Here is a 27,893-nt window from a genome sequence, read left to right on the forward strand (position 1 = left end):
TTAATTCTCTGGGAGAATTTATATGAGATAAAAAGATCTGTTTTTTGAATGTCTGGTAAAATTTGCTTGTAAAAATGCTCTAGAAATTTTGAGTACCATTAGATTTCCAATTCTATGTATTTAATGTCTGTGGTTTACATTTCCTATTTTCCTTGTCAAATTATTTATATTTTGTAGAAAATGTCATTTAAGTTTTCAAATGTATTGAAATAAAGTTGTTCATAGGATTATCTTACTAATTGTTTAATCTTTATGATGTCTGAATTTGCGGTTTTATGTTCTTTTTTGTTATTTTTCTCATTATTTCTAAATCAACTCTGCTAGAAATCTATCTGCTTTCGTGTTCTTCCAAAAAATCATCTTTTGATTTTGTTGAGTTTCTCTACTGTTCCATTGTTTTCCATTTTTGTGCTTATATGTTTAAGTTTTCTATTTCTATGGAGTTTTGTTGTTTGAGATCGAGTCTCGCTCTGTTGTCCAGGCTAGAGTGCAGTGGCCTGATCTCGGGGCAGTGGTGTGATCGCGGCTCACGGCAGCCTTCACTGCCCAGGTTCAAGTGATTCTCCTGCCTCTGCCTCCTGAGTAGCTGGGACTACAGGCATGCATCACCATGCCCAGTTAGGTTTTGTATTTTTGGTAGAGACGCAGTTTTGCCATGTTGGCCAGGCTGGTCTCGAACTCCTGACCTCAGGTGATCCACCTGCCTCAGCCTCCCAAAGTGCTGGGATTACAGGCCTGAGCCACCATGCCGGCCATATTTCTATGTTTTTTATGTTTATTCAATTTATCTTCCTCTAAGTTCTTGAGTTGCATATTAAGTTATTTATTTTTAAACTTTCCTGGTTTTAAACAAATATATTTAAAATATAATTTTCCTTCTAAATAGTGATTGAGATGCATCATATAATTTAGTTTGCATTGTGATTTTTCTCTGTAATTCATGAGTTTTTTCAGAGTTATTTTAAATTTTCAGTGATATGACTTTTAAAATTATCGTTTTACCTTTTGTATATCTAATTGGTCACATTGTGGTAAGAGAATGCGTTCCAGATAACATCAGTTTCCTGAAATTTTGTTCAGAGTTCTTTCTACAAGGTGTCATGAGAGAAACTCCTTTTTAAAATTAATGCTGGACTGTGAACTCCGAAATCTACATTTGTTCATTCGCTGCAGTGTTCCGAGCAGCCTGGACGGCGCCTAGGGGTGCATGCCCAATGGTGTGACGGCAGCCAGCGTGCCTTTTCCACTGGAAAGCTCTCTGACAGCAAGGGCTGTGTCTGCCACAGTCTTTTCTTCATCTTGGCCATCAGCAGCTTAACTTCAGTGATTAATTTTCCTCCTGGGGTCATTTGCTTTTCTTTCCATGACTTTTTATTAACTACCATGTAGTCTGGACATCCTTCTTTATACACTGTCTTGATTTAGTTTTTTTAATGGAGAGAGGCCAGGTAGAAAAGGAAATAGAAAAACAGAACTCACTCCCGTTCACAATGAAAGTGTTTTTTATAAAACAAAATAAAGCCTTAAGCAATTTTTCCACTTGTCTCATATGTGACTGTACAACCAGATTCCTAGAAAATGTCTCTGTTTTTCTCATTCCTCTCCCTGTGGTGTGGAAACAGGATCCCAGGTCTAAAGGACGAGAACTCTCAGGGCGCAGGTTAAAACTGGATGGAGGGAGCCCAGTGGCATCAGCTGGCTGCACCCTGGTGGGTCACACAGCTAAGTTCAGCAAGAATAGAATTTAATTACATATTCTACACAATGGGATGGAATGAAAGACCCTTTTGAGGAAATAACAGTTTCTCAAAGAAGTGGAGAAATGCCTATGGGAGAAGCACGCTCAGAGCAGGCACAGAGTGGATAGATTTCAGAAGGAATTTGGCTGTCACTGGTTGAAGGCCAGGCCACTCCCCTCTGAGCAGGCTCTGACAGCAAGGAGCTGCTAGGACCTGGATGTGTGGTGAAAAAACAGTGGTTGTGCAGAATTTCACAGTTAACAAATCACTTTAATACAAACAATCTCATGAACTCCTCTCACGCCTAAGGGAAAATGTTAATTGTGTTTGTTTTGTGAAGTTGCATATTAGCTCAGTTTCTCTGAGCCCAATGTGAGCCCCAAACTGTATAAAAACATGCATTCAGCCCCTCTGCCACCTCTATACAACTTTACTCGCTAAAAATGTGTGACATTCCAAAGTTCTGAAATGGCCAGGGTGACTAATCATTCCCAACCATTGCTAGAAATCAACGTGACCAATGAGGACAAATGCAGCAATTGATACAATAACACCCCCATTTCTCCAGGTTTGGTTTGACAGTTCCTTTCATGCCTTCCCCCTTGGGTTGGTTCCCTAATCATGTCCCCCTACAGAACCTTCTCCAAGGTCCACTTGCCCTACTAAGGACTCACACGGACTGTGGATTGGAGAGTCAGTCAGTCACTTACTCGCTGTGTGACCTTGGGCAAGGTGCTTAACCACCCTTGGACCTCAGTTTACTCATCTGTGAAATGGATGATGTGGTGAAGAGCGAATGAGCTGAAGTGGTCGCCCTTAGAAAATGCACTTTCACATAATGGCATTTCCCTTTCCACAGCAGCTACTTGCCCTCTTTAGCCTCTGTTTCCTGTGAAATGGGGTTAGTAAAAGCTGTGCCTCAAAGAGCTCTTGTAAAAGAGGGAGGCTTCTGTGGGAGGCAGGACAATCGCTCCTCCCAGACCTCCACAGCCTGATCCTCGGCACTTATGTTTCCTACATAACAAAGGGGATAAGGCTGAAGATGGAATTAAGGCTGCTCGTCAGCCACCGTGAGATGAGGGATTATCCTAGATTATCCAGCAGGCCCAATGTAACCACAAGGGTCCTTATTAGTGGAGGCAGGAGGCAAGAGTTTGTGTCAGAGTGATGGGATGTAAGAAGGACTCAACCTACCATTGCTGGCCTTGAAGATGGAGGAAGGGACCATGAGCCAAGAATTGCAGGCGGCCTCTGGAGGCCGGAAAATGCAGAGAAATGGACTCTGGCCTAGAGCTTCCAGAAGGAACATTGCCCTCATAGCAGCTTGATTTTTGTTCAGTGAGACTCATTCAGACTTCTGGCCTACAGAACTGTAAGATGATATATTAGTGTTGTTTTAAACGCTAAGTTTGTGGTCAACTTGATACTGCAGCCTAGCCAGGTGCCTTGTGCAGGTAACCTCCCATATGTGACGCTGTCACCATGTTCATTACCTTCACCATTGTGGGCCTAAGGTATACAGAAGTGAAAGTTATCCCAAAGGTTCTCACAGTGGCTCATCCTGTAATGCAGCCTCATTTTAAGACTGTCTGATCTCCATGATACATCACCTCCTCATCCAGACCACCCAGGGGATGTGAGAAGAGCCACTCATGAGGCTCCTCGGGTGTGCTTAACCCTGCCAACCTGCGTCCTGTGTGCTATGGGAAAGGCAGCAGCCCGCCAGTGTTGCCTCTGTTGGGACTGGTTCTACCCTCCCACACAGAACTCACTGCTGGACCTACTGCTTCCCCTCCTGAAACAGCTACCTGTAAAAAGGGCATGGGTCTTGCTTTCTTTATATTTTTCAAAGCTCTTTGAACATGGTGAGTGCTCCATGAAAGTATTTGGAATGAAAAAATCCACAAAAAGAGTCTGTCAAAGCATAGCTGGTGGAATGAAACAAGATATCACTGGATGAAGATGTATGTTGTGATGCCTTATTTATTTATTTATTTATTTGAGATGGAATCTCGCTCTGTTGCCCAGTCTGGAGTGCAGTGGTGCAATCACAGCTCACTGCAAGCTCCGCCTCCTCCTGACTCAGCCTCCTAAGTAGCTGGGACTACAGGCGCCTGCCACCACGCCCGGCTAATTTTGTTTGTATTTTTTAGTGGCGATGGGGTTTCACTGTGTTAGCCAGGATGGTCTCGATCTCCTGACCTCGTGATCCGCCTGCCTCGGCCCCCCAAAGTGCTGGGATTACAGGCGTGAGCCACTGCGCCCGGCCTGTGATGCCTTATTACCTCACTGGGGAAGGGAGGAGTCTTCTCCAAGCCACCCACCCACCTGGCAGTCCTGGCTCATGCAGAGATCTCCAGTCTGGATGCGCTCTCACTGTCCATCAATGTGGAACTGGGACAACATCCCCCAAATGAGTTAGCCTGCCAATCATACAATTTACTCCCTGAGGAGACCTGTACATTCTCAAATACATAAACGCACACAGAGAATTCGTATTAGCTTCAGTCAAATCGATGAGACAGAGATGCCATGTGCCATCAGGCACTGTGCTACACGCTTTAAACAAACTCTTTGAGGTGGGTTCCATTTTGCCCATGAGGTAGTTGTGGATTAAGATGGCCATGCACCTTGCTCGGTTTCTACATAATAAATGATTACACTGAAAATCTTTCCCAGGTCTGCGTGCCAGACGCTCTACCCCTGTCCTTTCCCAGTGTGCAGCCCCAGGCCCATGGGGAGGCCACAGCATGGTGTGTTTCCATGACACTGGAGGCACCTCCATCTCATTTATCCACTTCTACCCACTGTCACTGATATGCACGCCAAACCAAGCATTTTGAAACTATTTAGAATCCAAAAATATAGCACTCACTCCAAAATTAATAATCTCCTTAGCAAATTCTGATCTGAGCATGTAGGTTTTAAATGGATTCAAAACAGCAGCCCCAGATGACTTCAAAGTTCAGTTTGAATAACCATTTTATATTGAATTAGTACATCAGGAAAAATGAGTTATTAATCTAGCAAGATTCAATTGTTAAATTTACAAACTAAGGACTTTATTTCAAAAATCTTATTGAATTATTAGAATGTTAACCTGGTCTCTTTCATCGCTTTTATTAGACCTAAAAGAAATTTCACAAGATACAAGGCTTTTAATACTCAGATTCAGTCAAATAAACAAAGAAGACAACACGTAACTCTAGGGCAACTGGCAAATGAACCATTTGGAAGAAGGCTGGAGTTAGAATATTGTCCCACATCTGAACTCTCTGAATGGTGATTATGAGTAACAGTCTGATGACAGATAAACCTTGATTTTCATCCTGGTTTCTCATTTACTTGTTGCATGAACTGGAAAAATTAATAAAACTTCTTCGTATCTCAATTCTTCTCACCTGCAAAACCAGGATGTCTGCTAAAATTGGCTGTTGGGTGTGTTAAGCAAAACAGGGTCCGTAGTGCCTGTGCAAGGTACCGGGCTCCTCAGAAGTCCTTGATGTCTGCTGGCTAAAAGAAAAAATGAAAAACATACTGAAACAAATTCCAAATCAACCTGATATAAGTAGCAGAAGGAAAAATAAATCAGTATTTATATGTCATTGGGATGAAAAAAGGTTCAATGAAGCATAATCCTAATGGTGAAAGCTGGGAAGTGACACAGGTTATGGATAAGGTTTGAGACATCTATAAAATCAGAACGGAAGGTCTGTCCTTGAGAGACAAGATAGCGTAGTGGTTCAGAGCTGGATTCTAGAGATTGTGTGCCTGGGTTCAATAGTAGCCTCGCCTGTTCATAACTGTGTGACCTAGGACAAATTACCCTCCCTCTCAGTGTCTCGTTTTGCTCAATCTTCAACGGAGCTAATAATAAAATATAGTCCACAGCGTTGTCATGATGATGAAAGTCATTAATACTTCTGAAGAATTTAGAGCAGTGCCTGACTTATGGAAAGTACTAATTTAAATAATATATATAAAATAACATACACCAGCTCCTCAGACAGCATTGCTTTGTTCAATGTTGTTCTGTTATAATCCTGATGAGGAAAAAAGTTAGTTTTGTTATATGTTATTTCACTTAAAAATCATGATTTCCAGTTAAGTGTCGATATACTCACTCTTACTACATATATAATATACACATACACATATATATGTGTATACATATATATATAATTTGTTAGCTGTCAATATAAAAAATTAAAAGTCAAAAATAGACTATTTAACAAGTTTACATTCTTATTTTAAAGGGTATTGCAAAATCAGATGAAAGGCTAAATATTCCAGTTGAAAACTAGCCCACATAAATGAACAGACTATATATATTAATATATTATATTTTTATATATAGGCATATTTATACATGTGAAGGTCAGCAAACATATATAAAAATACTAAACTTCACTAACCAAAGCAATGTGAATTTCAGCAATGAGGTAAATAGTAATTTATCACATCAGTCTAATACATAAAGGAAAGGGGATCCCCAGTATGAGTCACTGATTTTGGGGGAAAGAAACCTCCCTCCTTGCTGGTCAGAGAGTAAACTGAAAAAATACTTCTGGAGGGCAACTTAAATTGACACCTAGCGTTCCATTACTGGAACGCTAAGCATGTGGGAGTTATTTACATCCTATTGCTCAAGGTCATCGCCAAAATCTGATTGCAAAAATTCAAAAAACTGCAACCTCAGCCATAAATGGGTTAATAATAATTATCAAAGTCCCAGCTTCAAAATGCATTCTGCCTGATCTTGCAGGGTTTTTTAAAGTTTTTTTCCTAAGAAAATAACTGGACAGGTGAGCAGCTATTTGCTGTGCTGGTGGTCAAGCAGGCACAGTCTCTGCTGCCCCTCCGCACAGTCACCACCGCTGAGAGCCATGTGGGATGGCAGAGAGAGGGTAACAAGGACCCCAGGGCAAGTGTGTGGGTGCACTGAGGTCTTAAGACTGCTCTTCTCGTTTTGCCTTATGGCCCTTGTTCTTCCTTAGAGACGGATGAATGTCTCTGGACGAGGAAAAGGAATGACAGCCAACAAGCTTGCTCAGGATTACTATTTTTTAAACAGCTTCATTGAAATATATTTGACAGGCTGGGCACAGTGGCTCATGCCTGTAATCCCAGCACTTTGGGAGGCCGGGGCAGGTGGGTCACAAGGTCAGGAGATCGAGACCACTTGGCCAATATGGTGAAACTCCGTCTCTACTTAAAAAAAATACAAAAAATAGCCAGGCATAGTGTGGGCACCTGTAGTCCCAGCTACTCAGGAGGCTGAGGCAAGAGAATCACTTGAACCTAGGAGGCGGAGGTTGCAGTGAGCCAAGATGGAGCCACTGCACTCCAGCCTGGGCAACAGAGTGAGACTCCGTCTCAAAATAAATAAATAGATAAATGAAAATAATGTATATATATATATATTATATATATATTTGACAGATAACAAACTGCACACACTTAAAATATACCATGTGATATATATGTGTATATACATGTGTGTGTACATGTATATGTATATACATATATATACACACACACATATATAACTGTAAAACCATCACTATAATCAAGATCATCACCCCAAGTTGCCTCAGGCCTCTTTGTCATGTCTCCCTCTTGCCCAGCCCCACCCTCACCCTCAGACAGCCAGGATCTGCTTTCTGTCACTCTCTATTACTTTCGCATTTCCTAGAGTTTTCTATGAATGGCAGCATTGTGTAGATACTCTTTTTGGTCTGGCTTCTTTCACTCAGCATAAATATTGTGAGGTTGTAACTATATTTCATATATTCAAAACATTAAGTAGAGATATGGAAGATACGTTTTAAAAAACAAAACTTACAGAAATGAAAACTGCAATGTGTGAGAAAAATATGCTGCATGGGATTCAGGGAAGGTCAGACATTGCAAAAGACTCGCGACCTTGAGGATCAGCAATTTAAAATATTTAAAATGAAACACAGGGAGAAAAAAAGATGTTTTAAATGAAAAGAACACCAGGGAAGCTGTGGGACAACTTTAAGTGGCGTAATACACTTGCAGTTGAAGCCAGTAAAAGTGAGTTTTCTGATCTTGATGAAAACTATAAACCCCCAGATCCAAGAAGCTCAGCAAAAGCCATTCACCATAAACATGAAGACAACTAAGACACCAAGACACATCATAATCAAATTGCCCAAAACCAGAGACAAAGAGAAAATCTTAGAAGCAGCCGGAGAAAGAAGACACTTTATATACGGAGAATGAAGATAATGTGATGTGAAGCAAAAACCAAGAGAATTGCAAGAGAAATGAGCAAAGCCACACTTATAGAATGTGATTTCAACACCCCTCTCCCAGTGATTGACGGGACAAGCAGGAAGAAAGGCAGCAAGTGCCGGGCAGACCTGAACACCACCATCAGCTAAGTTGATCAAGGTGACATTTACAGAACACTTCGTTCAGCAACAGCAGGATACAAATCTTTTAAAGTTCAAATGAAACATCTGCCAAGTTAGATCATGTTTTGGGCCATCAAAACAAGCTTCAATAACATTCAAGTGATTCAAGACACAGGATGTTCTCTGACCACAACAGAATAAAATTAGAAATCAGTTACATAAAGACACCAGGAAAATCTCAAAATACATACAAACTAAATAATATACTTCGAAATCACCCATGAATCAAAGAAGAAATCAAAAGGGAAATTAGAAAGTATTTTTATCTAAATAAAAATGAAAACATATCATTTGCATTCAGAGATGAATACTAACGCAGTACTCTGAGAGAAATCTGAAACACTGAGTGCCTGTATTAAAAGAAGAAAGGTCTCAAATGACCTCAGCTTTCATGGGAAAGACTATAAAAAGAAAAACAGCTTAAACTCAATGTAAACAGAAGAAAGTAAATAATAAATAAATAAATAAATAATAAAGATCAAAGCAGAAACCAGTGCTATAGAGAACAGAAAAAAAAAAAAAAAAAAAATAGAGAATACGAATGAAACCAAAAGCTAGTTCCTTGAGAAGATCAATTAAATTGATAAGCGTCTAGCCAGGATGATCAGAACAACAACAACAACAACAACAACAAACACGCAAATTGCCAATATCAGGAATGAGAGAGGTGACAACACTACACTTCTTACAGATAAAGGATAAAATGGAAATATTATGAACAACTTTATGCCTATACATTTCACAACTGAGATGAAGTAGAAAAAGTCCTTAATGATATACATTACCAAAGTTATCTCAAAAGAAATAAATAAGCTGTATAGTCCTATACTTATTTAAAATTGAATTCATAGTTAAAAGTTTCTAATAAAAAAACTTCAACTCTAGATGGCATCTCTGGCGAATTCTATCAAACATTTAAGAAAGAAATAGTTCTGATTCTAGTCAAACCCATCCAGAAAACTGAAGCAGAGAGATTATTTCCAAATTTATTCTAGGAGGACAGCATTATCCTGATACTCATATGAGATAAAGATATTACAAGAACAGTAACGAAAAAACAAAATTCAGGGTCCCCCATTGTCACTGGCTGCTTCTGCCTTGAGGAATTCTCCTCCAGGTCTCTCAGCTCCAGCTCTGACGCACCCTGATTTGCTCCAGCAGCTGACTGAGCCTGGCCCCAAGCCTAGCGCATCTCCACACCTGTTTGTTCATTTGCTTTTACTGGATTGTGAGATGGTTGAGGAATTTTCTTCTTCATACCCCAGTGCTGAGAACATAGTAGGTATCTGGTAAATATTATAGGATTCAGTTTTGAAGCTGGGAGGTAGGTTGAACATAAGTGTTAGCAGAATCCAATTCAACCTGGAATGCTGTGATAAACATATGAAATCTAACAGGAATAATAATTAAGAACTGTATTTATGACCACAAAATAAATAGCACCATTATGGAGAGAAAGGTACAGGAGCAAAGACATTGCTCAGCAATAAAATTTAAGGACGGAACAGGTTGGGAGGTGTTAAGACCTCCGAAGATCCTACTGGTTGACACTTAAAATTTTTTTTTTTTTGAGGAGTCTTGCTCTGTCACGCAGGCTGGAGTGCAGTGGTGCAATCTTGGCTTACTGCAACATCTGCCTCCCAGGTTCAATTGATTCTCCTGCCTCAGCCTCCCGAGTAACTGGGATTACAAGCATGAGCCACCACATTTGGCTAATTTTTGTATTTTTAGCAGAGATGGGGTTTTGCCATGTTGGCCGGGCTGGTCTGGAAATCCTGGCCTCAAGTGATCCGTCCACTTCAGCCTCCCAAAGTGTTAGGATTACAGGCGTGAGCCACCGTACCCGGCTGACACTTAAATTCTGACTATCCCAAATGATTAGTCTAAATTAATCATGATAATTCCATTTCACCACGATCAATTTAGGAATGAGTTTGAGGGAAAATATTCTTGGGGACTGCCTGAAAAAGTTTCCTCATATCTCATGATAAGACCGAGGGAGATGGTCTCTTCCTTCCATGGACATTTCATCTCTGGATGTGATCCCTGGACCTGTAGCAGATATCCTGCAACCAAGCAGGGTGTCCTCCATCCTGAGGCAAAGCTAGCACACAGCAGAATGCAAAGATGGCATCTGTCCTACCTCTCAACTTCTGGTTTTGTAGATAACATATTTCCTTGCAGTTTCAGTCAATTAGGGTCATGTTTTACATTATTTACAGTCAAAACCATTGTCAAAGGTTATAAATAATAATATAATTGGGGGCTGCATTAGTGTCAGCATAGTTTCTAAGGCAAGTGTGAAGCCATGCTGCTGCTACACAGAGCCCCCAGATTCCTCAGAGCAAAACAGGATCAAGGTTTATTTCTCACATAAGCAGGGGAAAGTTGGCACAGTTCCCATCTTAGAAAGGTAGCTCTGTCATCTTCAGCACAAGGCTTCTTTCTAACCTTGCTCCAGGTATCACTTACGCTTGGGAAAGAAAAAAGAGCATGAGGCCGGGCGCAGTGACTCACGCCTGTAATCTCAGCACTTTGGGAGGCCGAGGTGGGCGGATCATGAGGTCAGGAGACCGAGACCATCCTGGCTAACACGGTGAAACCCCGTCTCTACTAAAAACACAAAAAATAAGGCAGGTGTGGTGGTGCGCACCTGTAGTCCCAGCTACTCGGGAGGCTGAGGCAGGGGAATGGTGTGAAACTGGGAGATGGAGCTTGCAGTGAGCAGAGATCGCACCACTGCACTCCAGCCTGGGCAACAGAGAGAGACTCCATCTCAAAAAACAAAGCAAAACAAAACAAAAAACCAAAAGAAAAAAGAACGTGAAGAGGTGCCTGCCTGATGCCTTCAGGAGCAAGTTCAGAAGCAGGACACATTGCTCTGTGTAGGGGCTGTGCGGAGCTGCAGGGGAGGTGGCCTCAGTGCCTGGGCAGTAGCTGGGGCCTGGACAAAGCTTGGGCAGAGAGGGAGAGACAGATGGATGCTGGTAGCCATCAACATTTAGCACAGCACATATTTTTCCTAATCATGGTACTCCTGGACTATTGTTTATCATTAAGAGTAGACACAAGATGTACAAACAAGGCCTGAGGAGAATCACCAGGAGCCAACCAGCAGATGAGGTGACTCAAAGCCACGTCATGGGAGGATGGTGGTGGTGGGGGTTGATGGGGCTTAGGCTGGGGAAGGAAGACCACCAGCGCTGCCAAGGTGGGAGGAAGAACACAACACTTCCTCAAACGTGTGAGAGAAGTGTTGAAATGATTAATTTTGATTCCGGGGCGAAGACCTTCCGTTTGGTGGAGTTTACAGAGCAGGTTATGGCTCAACATCAGAAGGGAACAAAAGAATGACAGGGTGTTGAAGTCACTCATGATTAGAATAAAGAAACGCCAGTGAGTCACATGGAGATCATACAGACCTGGTGGCTCATCAAGGAGGTATTATAGCCCACAGACAGGTGAAGATGAAGAAAACATTTTCCCTTACAAACAATAATGCACCTGTATTTGATCTGCTGGAAAGGTCTTTGACCTGTGATTTACCAACTTCCAGTGTGCTTCAGTCCAGAGATAAGGGCAATTGAAATGAGACTATGTATTACTGATATATAGGAGAGTTATGATTTTAAAAGTCATCCTCATCTTGTATGAGATTCTTAGTCTCATAAGAATTTCAATTTCAGGGCTGGGCTTCAGCACATGAATGTCTTCTCTGACCCAGCATGCTGTGCAACAGGCTTGGACACTGACTTCCCACTGACCTCAAAGGCAGTGCTCTTCTTGAACTGGACTTACTTCAAATGCAAGGCAGAACTTTTTATTCTGGAAAGAATTGTGCCCACAGAACAGACACTGGCAATCATATCCTTTGTAAAAAATGATGTTCAGCTAACAGGTTGTTGTATTAGTAACTAAACTAGAAGCTCTTGTCCTATGGAGAGAATCTCAAGTCTTTGAAAACATATTCTCTCCTACCCTTCACTCAAGTCATTTATCTGCTCTGAAGAATGCCAAAAACACACCACCGTGTCCTGCCCAGGGCCACACACATTTCCACTTATTTTTTAGGCTAAGCAGCAAATATGGATCCAAAAGTGGAAGAAATCAGGCACTGCTGATGGCAGATGTTTTGCCAGTAGGTCAGATGGCTGCATGGTTTTTATCAAGCAGGCCCCGTCACCTGAGAGCAGAGATCAAACGCTCAAGGTAGTGTGTGTGGACAGCTTTTTGCAGCCACTGGCAGACTCAGTCTCCTTTGTCAGTTTCTGTCTGGGATACGATGCTGTTCAAAATGCTGGCGAGCCTTTTGTGGTTAAATTATGCTGAAACATGGTGTGTTTTGAGGAGCAAGTTGTCAGCCAGCTCAATGATACCATCAGTGGGAGTAGTCCGTAACTCAGGCTCAGCTCCCATATATCTGTGTCTTGGTCAGATTCTCTAATCACTCTTCCACCCACATTTCTTGCTGGTATTCTCTATGAAGATATTTGGTTACTGATACAAACATATTACTCTTGTCCCAAATAACTCAGATGTTTTGAGCTTCTGAGAATGGCTGCACCTTTACAGAGTCTAAGATGACACAGGCTCTTCCCTCCACCCCTATTTGGGTTTTAGTCCAGCAGAAAGTGAACATATGGTGCGGGGCCCACAGATGAGGCCAGAATCTCATTAGGTAGAAATCTGAGCAATTCAGGATGTCCAACTACTGCAGGAGCTCAGATGCCTTCATGCTTTGGAGCTTTCATTTATAAAAGATACTTGGGGAAAGGATAAACCATGGGCTGGGTGGGAGAAAGGAGGTGTCCAGAAAGAGCACTTGTTACGCACATTTGTGACTGGACTATTCTCTTGTTTGCTAGAAAAATAATTAATATTTGCACTGGTTTTTAAGTTATTACCATTTTCAACTTACTGTAATTTTGTATGCTATAACAATCTTATTATTGTTTTTTTTTTTTTTTTTTTTTTTTTTTTACTTTGAGATAATTGCAGATTCACACACAGTTGTAAGACCTAATACAGAACACTCCTATGTACCTTTTACCAGGTTTTCCTCAATGGTCACATCTTGCAAAATTACAAAACAGTATCCGAGCCAGGATATTGACATTGATACAATTAAGGTCAAGAATATTCCATCACCAAGATCCCTTCTGCTGTCCTTTCATAGACTCACCTAAGCCTTCTTCCTTCCTTCCTGACTCCTGGCAACCACGAACTGCTTCCCATGTCTGTAATTTTGTCATTTTAAGAATGTTATATTGGCCTGGCACGGTGGCTCATGCCTGTAATCCCGCATTTTAGGAGGCTGAGGTGGGTGGATGGCTTGAGGTCTGGAGTTTGAGACTAGCCTGGCCAACAAGGTGAAACCCCATCTTTACTAAAATACAAAATTGGCCAGGCATGGTGCTGTGCACCTGTAGACCCAGCTACTTGGGGAGGCTGAGGCATGAGAATCACTTTAACCCGGGAGGTGGAGGTTGCAGTGAGTCGAGATTGTACCACTGTACTCCAGCCTGGGTGACAGAGTGAGACTATGTCTCAAAAAAANTTATATTGGCCTGGCACGGTGGCTCATGCCTGTAATCCCGCATTTTAGGAGGCTGAGGTGGGTGGATGGCTTGAGGTCTGGAGTTTGAGACTAGCCTGGCCAACAAGGTGAAACCCCATCTTTACTAAAAATACAAAAATTGGCCAGGCATGGTGCTGTGCACCTGTAGACCCAGCTACTTGGGGAGGCTGAGGCATGAGAATCACTTTAACCCGGGAGGTGGAGGTTGCAGTGAGTCGAGATTGTACCACTGTACTCCAGCCTGGGTGACAGAGTGAGACTATGTCTCAAAAAAAAAAAAAAAAGTTATATAAATAGAATAATATAGTATGTAACCTTTTGAGTTTGGGTTTTTGCACTCAGCATAATTCTCTGGAGATTCACCCAGGTGGTTGTGTGGATCAATAGTCTTTTTGTCTTCATTGCTTAGTAGCATTCTATGATATGAAGGGACCACAGTTTGTTTAATCATTCACTCAGTGAAAGCTATTTCCAGTTCAGAGGTGTCACAAATAAAGCTGCTGTGAACATTCATGTGCAGGTTTTTATGTAAACCTAAGTCTTCACTTCTTTGGGATCTATGATCCAGATAATTTCTGGGCGATAATTTTCATGTTTCATTTTATAAGAAACTGCCAGACTATTTCCCATAGTTGCCGTACCATTTTACATTCCCACCAGCCATGTATGAGTGATGTGGTCTCTGCATTCTTTCCGGCATTTGGTGTTGTCACTATTTTTTATTTTAGTCTTTCTGAGGTATGTAGTGATATATCATTATGGTCTTAATTTTCATTTCCCTAACGGCTAGTGACAGTCACATCTTTTCATGTGTTTGCCATTTGTACATCTTCAGTGAAATGTCTGTTCATCTTTTTGGTCCGTTTTCTAATTAGATTATTTGCATTTTTACTGTTGAATTCTGAGGCTTGGCTTCTTTATATATTGTAGATACTAGTTCTTTGTTGACTATGTGATCTGCAAATATTTTCCTCCAGTCTGTAGAGGATTGTCTTTCCATCCTCTCAACAAAGTCATTTGCAGAACAAAAGTTTTTTCTTTTTTTTTGTTTTGAGACAGAGTTTCGATCTGTCGCCCAGGCTGGAGAGCAGTGACATGATCTTGGCTCACTGCAAGCTCTGTGCCTCCTTGGGTTCATGCTATTCTCCTGCCTTAGCCTCCCAATTAGCTGGGACTACAGGCACCTGCCACCACGCCCGGCTAAATTTTTTGTATTTTTAGTAGAGACGGGGTTTCACCGTGTTAGCCAGGATGGTCTCGAGTTCCTGACCTCGTGATCCGCCCGCCTCAGCCTCCCAAAGTGCTGGGATTACAGGCGTGAGCCACCACACTCCGCCAGAACGAAACATTTTAATTTTTAAAGTTCCAATTTCTGATTTCCTCCTGTTTTTTCCTCCCCCAAATTTGACAGTTTCATGTTTTGTATAAAACATTGTTCATGATCCATTTTGAGTTACTTTTGTATATGGTATGAGGTATAGGTCCAAGTTCTTTTTGTTTTCTTTTGCTTTTGGATATTCAATTGCGTCAGTAACATTGTCAAAAATGCTATTTTTCCTTCAATGAATTGCTTCAGCACCTTTGTCAAGATGAATCTGGCATACTTGTGTGAGTTCATTCTGGGATCTCTATTTCTGGGATCTATTCTGTTCCAAGGATCTTTGTCTCTTCCCCTCTGTCAGGACCACATGGTGTTGACTGCTGTGGCTGCATAGTATAGTATAACCACCTTCTGTGCAAGGCATCCAGTTCCTCCCCTCTCCACTCTGACCCACCATCCAAGAAACCAGCTGCCTATGAGAGTTATAAATTATGTCACCCACAGCTTTTGAAAAAAGACGCTCAACTTCTGCAGGGTGCAGGGTGTTGGTAGGTCCTTCAAAGGTCAGTGCATATTTCTCAACTTTAATAATCACATTTCCTTACTCCTGCCTGGCAACAGGACCAGGATGTTTGTCAAAAAAATGCAGTAACTTATGAAAGTAGAGACTGCAAGGAGTCCCTGGCAAGCACAAATCTCTGGAAAATTATTCAACTCAGGACAGTTACAGCAGAAACTTTCCTAAGGCCTCTACTTTTTCAAGGACAAGAGCTAGAATTTCAACACTTAAATTGATTCTAAACTAGCAAGAGAAGCCAGAAAGAAGGTCACCATGAGAAAAGAGTTCCTTCCTACAGTCCCACAGATTTGTACAACCTCATTCTATATTTACTTGAATTCTGAAGATCGGATAGAATAAATCCCCACACCGGTGTAGTGAATGATGACATTAGTACACCCATGTGTACCAGCTGTAACTTGGATCCTCTGTCTTCCACTCAAGAAAAGTCTACTGGGATACTGGTTGAGTGAACATGGCTTTGTAATAGCGAAACCCTTGGATCTGCTCTAATTTTTCCTCTCCTTGGTCCTACTTAAAACCAATTAATTGTCAAGTCTTTCAACTATATGTTGAGTAATAAATTATTCAAGACACAGCTAAGAGTGCAAAACCAGTGGGAACTGCTGTGCTAGATTTTACCAAAGATAGACACTCACTCCCAAACCACTGGGGAAATGGATTTGATCTTTACTAACGGTGTTGTGCTGGTGACATGGATGAAGTATGTCTCTGGGATTATTATGTGATTTTATCCCTTGAGAATGAGTCACTTACCCAAGGAGGAGGCAACAGGAGCTCCTGACCTCAGAGGCTCTCCTACATTCCTGCGTTCTGTAACTTAGAAAGCCAATGGGAGTATACATTGATAGCTATATAGTATTTTAGGGAAGACCCAATCATATTTCTATTGAAAAGTACTATTTAAAATGGCAAAAAATCATCTTTTGTTATTACTTGATCTTTTCCACAAAGAACTCAGATAATCTACTTGTTTTATAATTTTAATGATAATCAACATATACTAACATACAAATATCATTCTTATAAAAGCATTTCTAAATTAAGATCTATATGGAGTAAAAAATAAGAGTTTGCTAATTTTTTGAGTATTTTGTTTTACTTTTGTCAGATGAGTAAAATTAAATTTTTCAAAAAGCTGGAGTTAATAGAAAACTATAATACGTATCTTCAAATATTTACATTTGCTTAAATGTATTTGTTATGGATTGAATTGTTCTTCCTCCAGAACAAAAAAGGATGTTAAAATGCTAACCCTCGGTACCAGTGAATGTGACCTTATTTTGCTGATGACCAAGTTAAGACAAGGTCATTAGGGTGGGTCCTAATCCAATACGATTGTGTCCTTATAAAAAGAGAAAATCTGGACACCTAGGGAGAATGCCCTGTAAAAATGAGACTTATACTGCCACAAGCCAAGGAGCTAAGGGAAGCTGGGAGAGGCCTAGAACAGATCCTTCGCCAGGACCTTCAGAGGGAGCATGGCCCTGCTGACACCCTGATCTTGGACTTCTGGCCTCCAGACTGTAAGAGAATAAATTTCTGTTTGTGGCACTTTGTCATGGCAGCCCTAGCAAACTAATGCAGTATTTTACGTATCTTTTGAGAAATAACTGTAGTTTGCAAGACTCCAAATTGAAATAGAAACCTCGAAAAGAAGTCAGCTGACAGTGTATTTTAGTCTTTGAGAATTCAAGTTTCTTGAACCCTGCTAGGAGACAATTTGGCTCAAATAAATGAATTATGTGTTCACAGTCATACAGAAGCCCTGGTCTATATCCTTAGTGCCTCGAGTGCCATTCTAGCACACATCTAAATAAAAGGGATTAACAATAATATTTCAGCTTCATTGGAGCTATGTCTGCCAGGAAGGAATGAATCAGTAGCCACAGAAACATTCCTGCTTGTGAAGTCATCTCGGGAAGACTAAGTATAATCCATGAAAGCAGAGAGAATTCATTTCAGAAGGCTGTCTGCTTCAACATTTCTCTTTAGGTTTTAAGTTATTCTCACTTCTATTATATTAAGTATTTGTAAGCCATATCTAGTTATTTTAAATTTAATTAGCTTTTCTCGTGATGTCCATCATGGGAAAAATTCCAAGACATTCTTAGAAACATAGAAAAACTTAGAAAAAACAGTAAGAACCATTAAAACAAATCATATCTCACAGCCATGACTTTATCATTTTGTCATCTCTTTGCCTGGGTAATATAATAGCTTCTTTTTGTTTCTGAGATGGAGTTTCACTCTTGTTGCCCAAGCTAGAGTGCAATGGTGCTATCTCGGCTCACTGCAACCTCCGCCTCCCAGGCTCAAGCGATTCTCCTGCCTCAGCCTCCAGAGTAGCTGGGATTACAGATGCCCCCCAACCATGCCCAGCTAATTTTTTTGTATTTTTAGTAGAAACGACGTTTCACCATGTTGGCCAGGCTGGTCTCGAACTCCTGACCTCAGGTGATCCACCTGCCTCAGCCTCCTAAAGTGCTGGGATTACAGGCATGAGCCACTGTGCCCGGCCCACAATAGTTTCTTTTTAAAAGCGTTTCACTTGGAAATAATTTTAAACTTAACAAGCAAGTTACAAGAATAATTCTGAAGCACTCAGCTACCCTTTCCAGAGCCACCTATTAGAATTTCCCCATGCTTGCTTTATTAGTTGTCCTTTTCTATCCATATACATCATCCACCGCTTCTTTTTGCTCACTAACCAGTTCAGTAAATATTTACTGAGTGCTGGGCTCTGTGGAAGCCACAGTGGTGGAGACAAAGTCATGAGAACTCAGCTAGCAAGGGCAGAACCAGGATGTGAGAGCAGGTGAAAATGATCATTTTTAGTTAAGTCCAGGAATATACTGGTTCTTAACATACTGAATGAAGTCTGGGAATTATGGAGTATATTCTTCCTGAGCATATTTCATTTGAACTTGATGTTTGCATCCTTACTGACCCCTCTCGGCTTCACATGAAGAAACACTTCATAACATAGGTCCAAGTGGATACAAAAGTTGCTCAGGTTTTTGTCCATAATTTTGAGATTTGTATTTTCCAATTCCAGGAATATAATGTTTTCTGAGTGGACATCGTTCACTTTCAAGTCAATGTTGTTCATCTTTGGATCCCCAGTCTCTAAAATTGTGCCTGGCACAGAATTACTTGAGGAATGCATGAAACGTGAAACTCTTACTAGTCTCTATTACAGCTATGGAGAGCACTTACAGCATGCAGACACAAACTCCTTTAACTGCTTTACCTCTCTCAGCGGTCTCACGGGAAAGGCTCTACTGGTGTCCTCCTTTTACAGAGTAGGATGTAAAGACACAAAGGAGTTAAGTCGCTTTCCCATAGTTGCCCAGTCACGCTCCACAGTTGCTCAACCCTCAGACCTGCCTGACTTCCATGTTTATCAGCAGGAGTTGGGCATCTCTAGGGCATCATACCTTCTGCACGTTCAGGCCAAGTTGATAGTTCCCTTTTTTTTTTTTTTTTAAAGGGAGTCTCACTCTGTCGCCCAGGATGGAGTGCAGTGGCGCAATCTCAGCTCACTGCAACCTCTGCTTCCCCGGTTCAAGCGATTCTCCTGCCTCAGTCTCCTGAGTAGCTGGGATTATAGGCACCCATCACCACACCTGGCTAATTTTTGTATTTTTAGGAGGGATGGAGTTTCACCATGTTGACCAAGCTGGTCTTGGACTCCTTACCTCAAGTGATCTACCTGCCTCGGCCTCCCAAAGTTCTGGAATTAGGTGTGAGGCACTGTGCCTGGCCAATATTTCCTTTTAGAAAGCCCTTTCTAGCCTGTTTCTTCCTCAAGGATTCAAACTTAGTGTTCAGATACATTGCATTATCCATTAGAAAATACTGAAGTCAATGAAGATTCAGTAAGTTTACAGAACCCAACTATAATTACAAAAACTTCCAGATTTGAGGGAGTTCAGTATATTTCTTTGACAGTCACCTGTGATGGGGGCTATGTAAATGCGTTGGGAAAAGCTAAGTATTCTAAATCTTCTCATTATTCTACAAACTGGCAAGTTAAGGGAAGAAGCTGAGAGAAAATTCACCCTCTTGATGGCTTCCTGCTCCTGAGTAACACTGACCGGCAAAGTTCAGAGCACAAAGTTGCTGAAAAGAGTGGCTGTGGACTGTGGCACGCCAGTCTTCACAGATTGTGTTGGAGACCCCAAATGTGAAAGGGAAGGCAGATTTTCCAGGGTTATAAAACACATCTCACCTTCCTCCTGGCAGGTAGGTGCTAGGAATTACACTGGAAAAAATATAGACAAAAATTCTCTAGAAGAGACTCTGTGCTCTGAGGTCAGGCACTCCCCTCTGGATGTTCCTGCCTTACGCAATGGTATTCACAAAAGCAAATCAAGAGGAAGATATGTGGAGGAAAAACCCTTCTGACATCTCTAAATTGCATCCACTGACTAGTGGCCCAGCCAGCTCCTGTAAAGTGGTGAGTCATCGCAGTAGAGAAGAGGCCCGAGCAGGGAGCAGGGCAAGAGCTCGGAGGTCCTTCTGTGCAATCAGCAGCAGCCCCCGGCTGGGAGCTCTCCTCGGGGTCCAAGGCTACATAGCTGAGAGGCCACAGAGTGCCAAGAACCGTTAAGGGGGCCGAGCTGGCAAGGGGGAGGACGTGGGGGCTGGCAACTCACCGCATTTTGTTGCCATGAGTCACTTAAAAAATACAAAGAACAATATGATTTGTAGGTGGTTATTGATAGCTCCAGGCATCCAATCCTTCTAGTTTATAAAGATACAAATCTTAATTATTAATGGTTAAGATGAAGAAACAAATGCCTTGAAGTTAGGAAATTCAAACGAATTGTTTCCTCAGATCACCTCACACAAAAGACGGTCTGTTCTGTAAAGTCCAGCTTGCTTGGCCTATTCCAAGACCAGTGACATTCCTGGTTCTTTCCCAGGGAGGCCAGCTAAACTCATGTTGCAGAAACTTGAGTTCTGCAGGCAGAAACCCACCTGGGAGCCAGGTGAGAGAGACCCACCCTTGGCAGCATTAACTTTTTGCCAAACATACTTTCCATAAATACCCCATAAAGTGATAGTCCAGAAAGCACTGTTTTTCCTGTGGAATGAAACCAAAGTTACGATTGCATTGCTGCCAAAAACGTCCCACTCATACACAAGAAGAGTAAGTCATAAGGGCAAAGACAGCACCTACAAGCCTCCAGCATCATTTGAGGGAAATTCTTTTCTCAGCCATAGGAAATTAGTATAGATTACTATATATTGTAACTGTATAAGGACTCACAATAGTGTGTGTTGTGTATATAAAAGACAGCCCAACCATATTACAAATTTAAAGTTCTTGCTAGCTCTATGAGCTATTAAATATATAAACAAATTAAGTGGGTTTATAGGAAAGAGATGAGGCATACCCCTTTAAAATGCTGTGGTGGGACTTTGTTTTCATTTTTTCTTTTTTTTCTTTTTTGAGACAGGTTTTCACTCTGTTGCCCAAGCTGGAGTACAGTGGCATAATCATGGCTCACTGCAGCCTTGACTTCCCCAGCTCAAGTGATCCTCCCACCTCAGCCTTCCAAGTAGCTGGGACTAGAGGTGTGTGCCACCACACCTGGCTAATTTTGTAGTTTTTGTACAGACAAGATCTCATCATGTTGCCCAGACTGGTCACGAACTCCTGGGCTCAAGTGATCCTCCAGTCTTGGACTCCTAAAGTGCTTGTATCATAGGCGGGAGCCACTGTGTCCGGCCTGTTGTAGGACTTTTGAATTGACAATCTTTTTGTCCTTAACCTTAGTAGTAAAGGCTCTGATGTTGTATTATTAAATATACTAGCATTTAACTTGAGCTATATTCCTATTTTTTAAAAAAATATCACTTTCATTTTATTAAGAATACATTTTAAAATTAGGAATGAATGTTGAATTTTATCAAATGCAGCCATGGAAAAAATAAAATGATAAATGAGTATTTATATTTCATTATTTTTGTTTTGGTGATAGGGGGGTTATTAATATAGTCTTTATTATTTTATTCATATATTTTTATTTTATTTATTCTATTGCCTAGGCTGGAAATGCAGTGGCGTGATCTCTGTTCACTGCAACCTCCACCTTCCAGGTTCAAAAGATTCTCATGCCTCAGCCTCCTGAGTAGCGGTGATTATAGGCATGCACTACACTGGGCTATTTTTTGTTGGCCAGGCTGGTCTCGAACTCCTGGCTTCAAGTGACCCACCTGCCTTGGCCTCCCAAAGTGCTGGGATTACAGGTGTGAACCACCACACCCGGCCCAGATATATACATATATATTTTTTATTTTATTTATTTTTTATTTTTTGAGATGGAGTCTCACTCTGTCACCCAGGCTGGAGTGCAGTGGCAGGATTTCGGCTCACTGCAAGCTCCATGTCTTGGGTTCACGCTATTCTCCTGCCTCAGCCTGTAGCTGGGACTACAGGTGCCCGCCACCACATCCGGCTAATTTGTTTTGTATTTTTAGTAGAGATGGGTTTTCACCGTGCTAGCCAGGATGGTCTTGATCTCCTGACCTCGTGATCTGCCCACCTTGGCTTCCCAAAGTGCTGGATTACAGGTGTGAGACACTGTGCCCAGCAAAATACCACAAGATTTTTTACAGGTATTGACAAACTGATTCTAAAATTTATATGAAAAGCAAAGGAACTAGAATAGCCTAAACAATTCTGAAAATGATGAGCAAAGTCAGAGGACGGACACTACTAATATATTTTTAATATTAAAACATTTATATCCTGATTTGATACTCATATGACCATGGGATATAATTTTCTGAATCTGCTGTTGGATTCTATTTGTTAATGTTTTATTTAGATTTTTGATATCAAAACTCAATAAGACTGACATGTAATTTTATTTTAATTTGGAATATTTTGTCCAGTTTTAGATCAATAAATTGCTTGTTTCATAAAAACACATTCAGAAGCATTTCTTCTGTCTCTGCTGTGGCACAGTTTGAAGATTGTTCTGGACTTACGTGCTTCTTAACAGCTTGGTGTATTTTCTTTGTAAAACCATCTGGGGCTGGTGCTTTTGGAGGGACAGAACTTCAAATACCATTTCAGGTTTCTGTCTCTACTCAAGTCAGCTTGTTGCATAATGAACACTGACTGATAAGTGTTCTCTCCTTTCAAAATTTTATAATTTATTTAATTTCCTTGAGGTTATTTTCTGTTTCTCATTTTTATTTTGTATATGTGTTGTACTCACTTTATTCATCATATTTAGGTATGTTAGCCAATAATTTGTCAATTTAGTTGTTTGTAAAAAGAATCATCTCTTGGATTACTTCATTTTGCTATTGAGTTCATTAAATTATACTTTCATCCCCTCAACTTCTTCCCTTCTGATTTGCTTAGCGTGTGTGTATATTTGTGTGTTGTGAATTTTTCCGATTTGAGTTGTACACATACTCAGTTTACTTTTATTTGTTGTTGTTCCACATTACATACCATAGGTTTTCATCTGTCAGTGCTTTCTGTGAAGCACTAATTAGCAGTATACATGGTCCTTTGTTTGTTTTAATCCTATCATCAAAAAATAATATATACCTTATGGTTTAAATATAAATACATAAAATTATCTTTCTTCTAAAATTTTTAATTAAATTCTTTCTTTTTTATGTTACAAATATAGTAAATACTATCCCATCTTTTTTTCCTCTATATGAATCCTCTATTTTATTTATTTTTTTATTCATTTATTTTTGAGGCAGAGTCTCACTCTGTTGCCCAGGCTGGAGTGCAGCGGTGTGATCTCGGCTCACTGCAACCTCCGCCTCCCAGGTTCAAGCGATTCTCTTGCCTCAGCCTCCCGAGTAGCTGGGACTACAGCTGCGTGCCATTATGCCCGGCTAATTTTCTGTATTTTTAGTAGAGACAGAGTTTCACTGTGTTAGCCAGGATGGCCTCTATCTCCTGACCTTGTGATCTGCCCGCCTAGGCCTCCCAAAGTGCTGGGATTACGGGCGTGAGCAACTGCACCCGGTCGAATTTTTTTTTTTTTTACAAAATTGGTCATTATATTTCCTTTTCTTAAAATTATGTTTTCCTATCATTTGCCCAATTTTCATATGCATATTTAAACAGTTTTTTATTATTAAAACAATAATAATAGTTGCTAAATACCTTAAATTATTTTAAATCACTTGGAGGTGACTTGATTTTTGGGGGTAGGAGGTATCTGGGTGTCAGTAAGATTATCTTCTTGAAGTCCAGTGACTTTATTAGGGTGTGTTTTAGTTCAGTTTTTTTTTTTTTTTTTGAGATGTGGTCTCACTCTGTCACCTAGGTTGGATCACTGCTCACTGCAGCCTCTACCTCCTGGACCCCAGTAATCCTTCCATCTCAGCCTCCTGAGTATCTGGGACCACAGATGTGTGCCACCACACCCAGCGAATGTTTTTTTTTTTTTTTTGGAGATGGAGTTTCACTGTATTGCTCAGGCTGGTCTTGAACTCCTGGGCTCAAGCGATCCTCCTGCCTTGGCATCCCAAATGCTGGGATTATAAGCATAAGCCACTACAGCCACCCATGTACCCATTCCTAGTTTTTTTTTTTTTTTTTTTTTGAGACAGAGTCCTGCCTCTGTCGCCCAGGCGGAGTGCTGGAGTGCAGTGGCGCAATCCCCGCTTATTGCAAGCTCGCCTCCTGGGTTCATGCCATTCTCCTGCCTCAGCCTCCCCAAGTAGCTGGACACAGTGCCCGCCACCATACCTGGCTAATTTTTTGTAGTTTAGTAAGAGACGGGTTTCACTGTGTTAGCCCAGGACGGTCCGATCCTGACCTCGGATCTGCCTGCCACAGCCTCCCAGAGTGGCTGGATTACAGCGTGAGCCACCGTGCCTGGCCCCCCCATATTCAATTTTGATCAGATGTGAATCCATTTCTTCCCTGGACACAAGTCCTTTTTAAATATATAGTCTATATCTCCTTTCCAGTAAAGTCTTTAAATATATTAAAAATTTTTTTCTGTTCAAATTTTCTGGCTTTTTTAAGGGGAGACACTAATATAGATAGAATACCCTTTCCATGTTTATGCACATTCTTCCCGGTCTGATTTCCATGTGGTATTAATTTCCTAAAACAATTTAACTTTTTTTTTTTCAGAATCCTCAAATATGTCATCCACATAGTTTATTCCTTTTCTGTGAACCATTGGCTTTATTTTATTTTCCATTTCTTTCCTCAACTCTGTAATTCATTGTCCCTTTTTATTTTCATCTTAGAGTTCTTACATCTGACTTCAAACTGTCATTTCAAAGAAACTTTTTTTCATTAATTTTACCTTTGGGTGGGAGAAACATCTAGGGTACAATTTTATCTGTACGGCAAATGTTTTCAAAGTTATCCCCTTCATCTTCACTTTGGTCATTTGTACATACTGCTTTTTCCTGAACCGATTTGCATAGATCCATACTTAAAAATATTTTAATTATTATACTTATTATATTATATAAATTATGTATATTATATATATATTATTATATACTTTTATTATTATTACTCCTCTCTACATGTGGAAGTTCATCTTTTCATAAAGGTGTTATTCCCTGGGTTGTTGTGAATTAGGGCCAGAGAAGGGCTGGGGCAGAGAGCTTGTAGCAGGTACCTCATGTTCTCCTCTGCCTTCAGAGAGCTCCTTCATTGCCACTCAGCCATGTGAACATGACTGCTATGGGCCAGCAGAGTATCTCTCTGGATCTCAGGGAAGTTACCACTGGAAGCTATTTATTGTCAGGGCACAGCAATCATTTTTCTTTTTCACTATGTACCTGGCACGTGGTATGTCTATTTGTGTTGATTTTTCTATAGTTTGCAAGTAGTGTGACTCTAGGTCTGTGAATCACCAATAGTTCCTCCTCTAGGCGGCTGCATCAACACACAGCTTCCTACAAAGATGGCTTCCTGCATGTTTTGTCCTTCAGTCCTATGTCCCAGGAACTCTGTGGCATTAGGGTTCAGGGAGATTCCTCAAACTCTTTTGTGCTCTATAATCTTTTCTTCCAAACCAGGGGCCTTTTGTTGGCTCCTCCAGACACACTGTCTGACTTGGAGAATTCTGTGTGCTCTTGGAAATAGTAGCATCCTATCTCCTTTTGATCTAATTTTTACTGTTCTTGGAATCCATTGTTGGGATTACCGGTCATATTCTGGGGCAGATTTCTGTTTTTTCGTTTCTGGGAAGATCCAGTTTCCATTTCTCTTTCTCAATCTCCTTGCTGATTTCAGTTGTAATCAGAAATAAGGGGCAGGTAGATACTTATGCTACCATTTTAAACTGGAAGTCACATCATGGACTTTATTAAGTGGTTCTTTAGTTTTGGCCAGAGCATATCTTATCAGCAGTATGATCCCTAGAGAATATTTATGCAAATTGACCTTATAATTTGGAAAAACAACTATTCCAAAACTCCTTTAGAACTTAAATTGCTATAAAGAAAATTGACATAAATAATTTTGCATGGTCTTACCTCAGTAGCTTGTTTACTAGAAATGTCCACCAAGGGACTCTCTTCTGCCCTTGACTCCCCTGTGCTGTTGGATGTGTTTTCCAGAAGAGGGAGTTGTAGGCTGTCGGACAAACCATTAATCTTCATCAGAAGTTCGTCTAATAGATTTGCAAATTCATCCAAGTAGTAATTCTGAAGGGAAGAAAGTTAGATTAGTAAATGCATTCAAGAATCTCACTATCCCTCTTCCCTCATTATGCAAAGCATTTAGGGGTGCTATCTGTAGACAGTATTGGGCTATGTTAGGAAGCATACTGACCCTGCCTGCAGTTAGAAGACCTGGGTGCTAGATGTGCTGTTATGTCTCTATATCTCAGTGCTTCAATAATAATGTACATATACATATATGCATGTAAATGCTACAGTTAATAATGCCTACATAAAAAATTATTGAATGGATTTAAAGGCAATAATGCATAGTGCTACTATGGGAAAATGAGGTCATTCTTTCATCCCTTCAATTAATAAGTCTTTTTTGAGCACTGCTAAAAAAAATAAGGCAATAATGAATGGGGAAGCACATGACAGAGAGTAAAGCCCTATCAAAATGTACAGTACCATGATTTTTTTTTTTTTTTTTTGAGACAGAGTCTCACTCTGTCACCCAGGCTGGAGTGCAGTGGCACAATCTCAGCTCACTGCAAGCTCTGCCACCCGGGTTCACGCCATTCTCCTGCCTCAGCCTCCCGAGCAGCTGGGACTACAGGCGCCCGCCAACATACCCAGTTAATTTTTTTTTTACATTTTTAGTAGAGATGGGGTTTCACCGTGTTAGCTAGGATGGTCTCGATCTCCTGACCTCATGATCCACCCGTCTTGGCCTCCCAAAATGCTGGGATTACAGGTGTGAGCCACCATGCCCGGCCGGTACCATGATTATATATGACCGCCTTCAGAACCTCACTGGATGATACTTAAATATCAGCCGATATGGTTTGGCTGTGTCCCCATTCAAATCTCAACTTGAATTGTATCTCCCAGAATTCCTATGTGTTGTGGGAGGGACCTAGGGGGAGGTAATTTAATCATGGGGGCTGGTCTTTCCCGTGCTATTCTTGTGATAGTGAATAACTCTCACGAGATCTGATGGTTTATCAGGTGTTTCTGCTTTTTCATCTTTCTCATTTTTCTCTTGCCGCTGCCACGTAAGATGTGCCTTTCACCTCTCACCATGATTCTGAGTCCTCCCCAGCGATGTGGAACTGTAAGTCCAATTAAACCTCTTTTTGGGGGCTGGGCGCTGTAGCTCATGCCTGTAATCCGAGTACTTTGGTGGTCTGAGATGGGCGGATCATGAGGTCAGGAGATCGAGACCATCCTGGCTAACACGGTGAAACCCCATCTCTACTAAAAATACAAAAGAATTAGCTGGGTGTAGTGGCAGGCGCCTGTAGTCCCAGTTACTCGGGAGGTTGAGGTGGGAGAATGGCGTGAACCTTGGAGCTAGCAGTGAGCCAAGATCATGCCACTGCACTCCAGCCTGGGTGACAGAGCAAGACTCCATCTCAAAAAAAAAAAAAAAAAAGAAACAAAAAACCTCTTTTTGTCCCCAGTTTCGGGTATGTCTTTATCAGCAGCTTCAAAATGAACTAATACACTAATACAGTAAATTGGTACCAGTAGAGTGGGGTGTTGCTGAAAAGATACCCAAAATGTGGAAGCGACTTTGGAACTTGATGACAGTCAGAGGTTG

The 27,893-nt window shown here is 41.0% G+C and overlaps 1 protein-coding gene across 1 annotated transcript in view; it reads right to left on the reverse strand.

The window, feature by feature from the left end:
- Window positions 1–4,747: 4,747 nt before the first annotated feature.
- PKD1L1 (polycystin 1 like 1, transient receptor potential channel interacting) overlaps window positions 4,748–27,893 on the reverse strand; it is a 203,514-nt gene continuing 180,368 nt past the window's right edge. The window contains 2 exon segments of the mRNA XM_017868553.1: window positions 4,748–5,252; window positions 26,162–26,332. Coding sequence (XP_017724042.1) covers window positions 5,229–5,252; window positions 26,162–26,332 — 195 coding nt within the window. The 3' untranslated portion in view covers window positions 4,748–5,228.

This window comes from Rhinopithecus bieti, unplaced genomic scaffold (assembly GCF_001698545.2).
Source record: "Rhinopithecus bieti isolate Rb0 unplaced genomic scaffold, ASM169854v2 scaffold_3527, whole genome shotgun sequence".
NCBI lineage: Eukaryota > Metazoa > Chordata > Mammalia > Primates > Cercopithecidae > Rhinopithecus > Rhinopithecus bieti.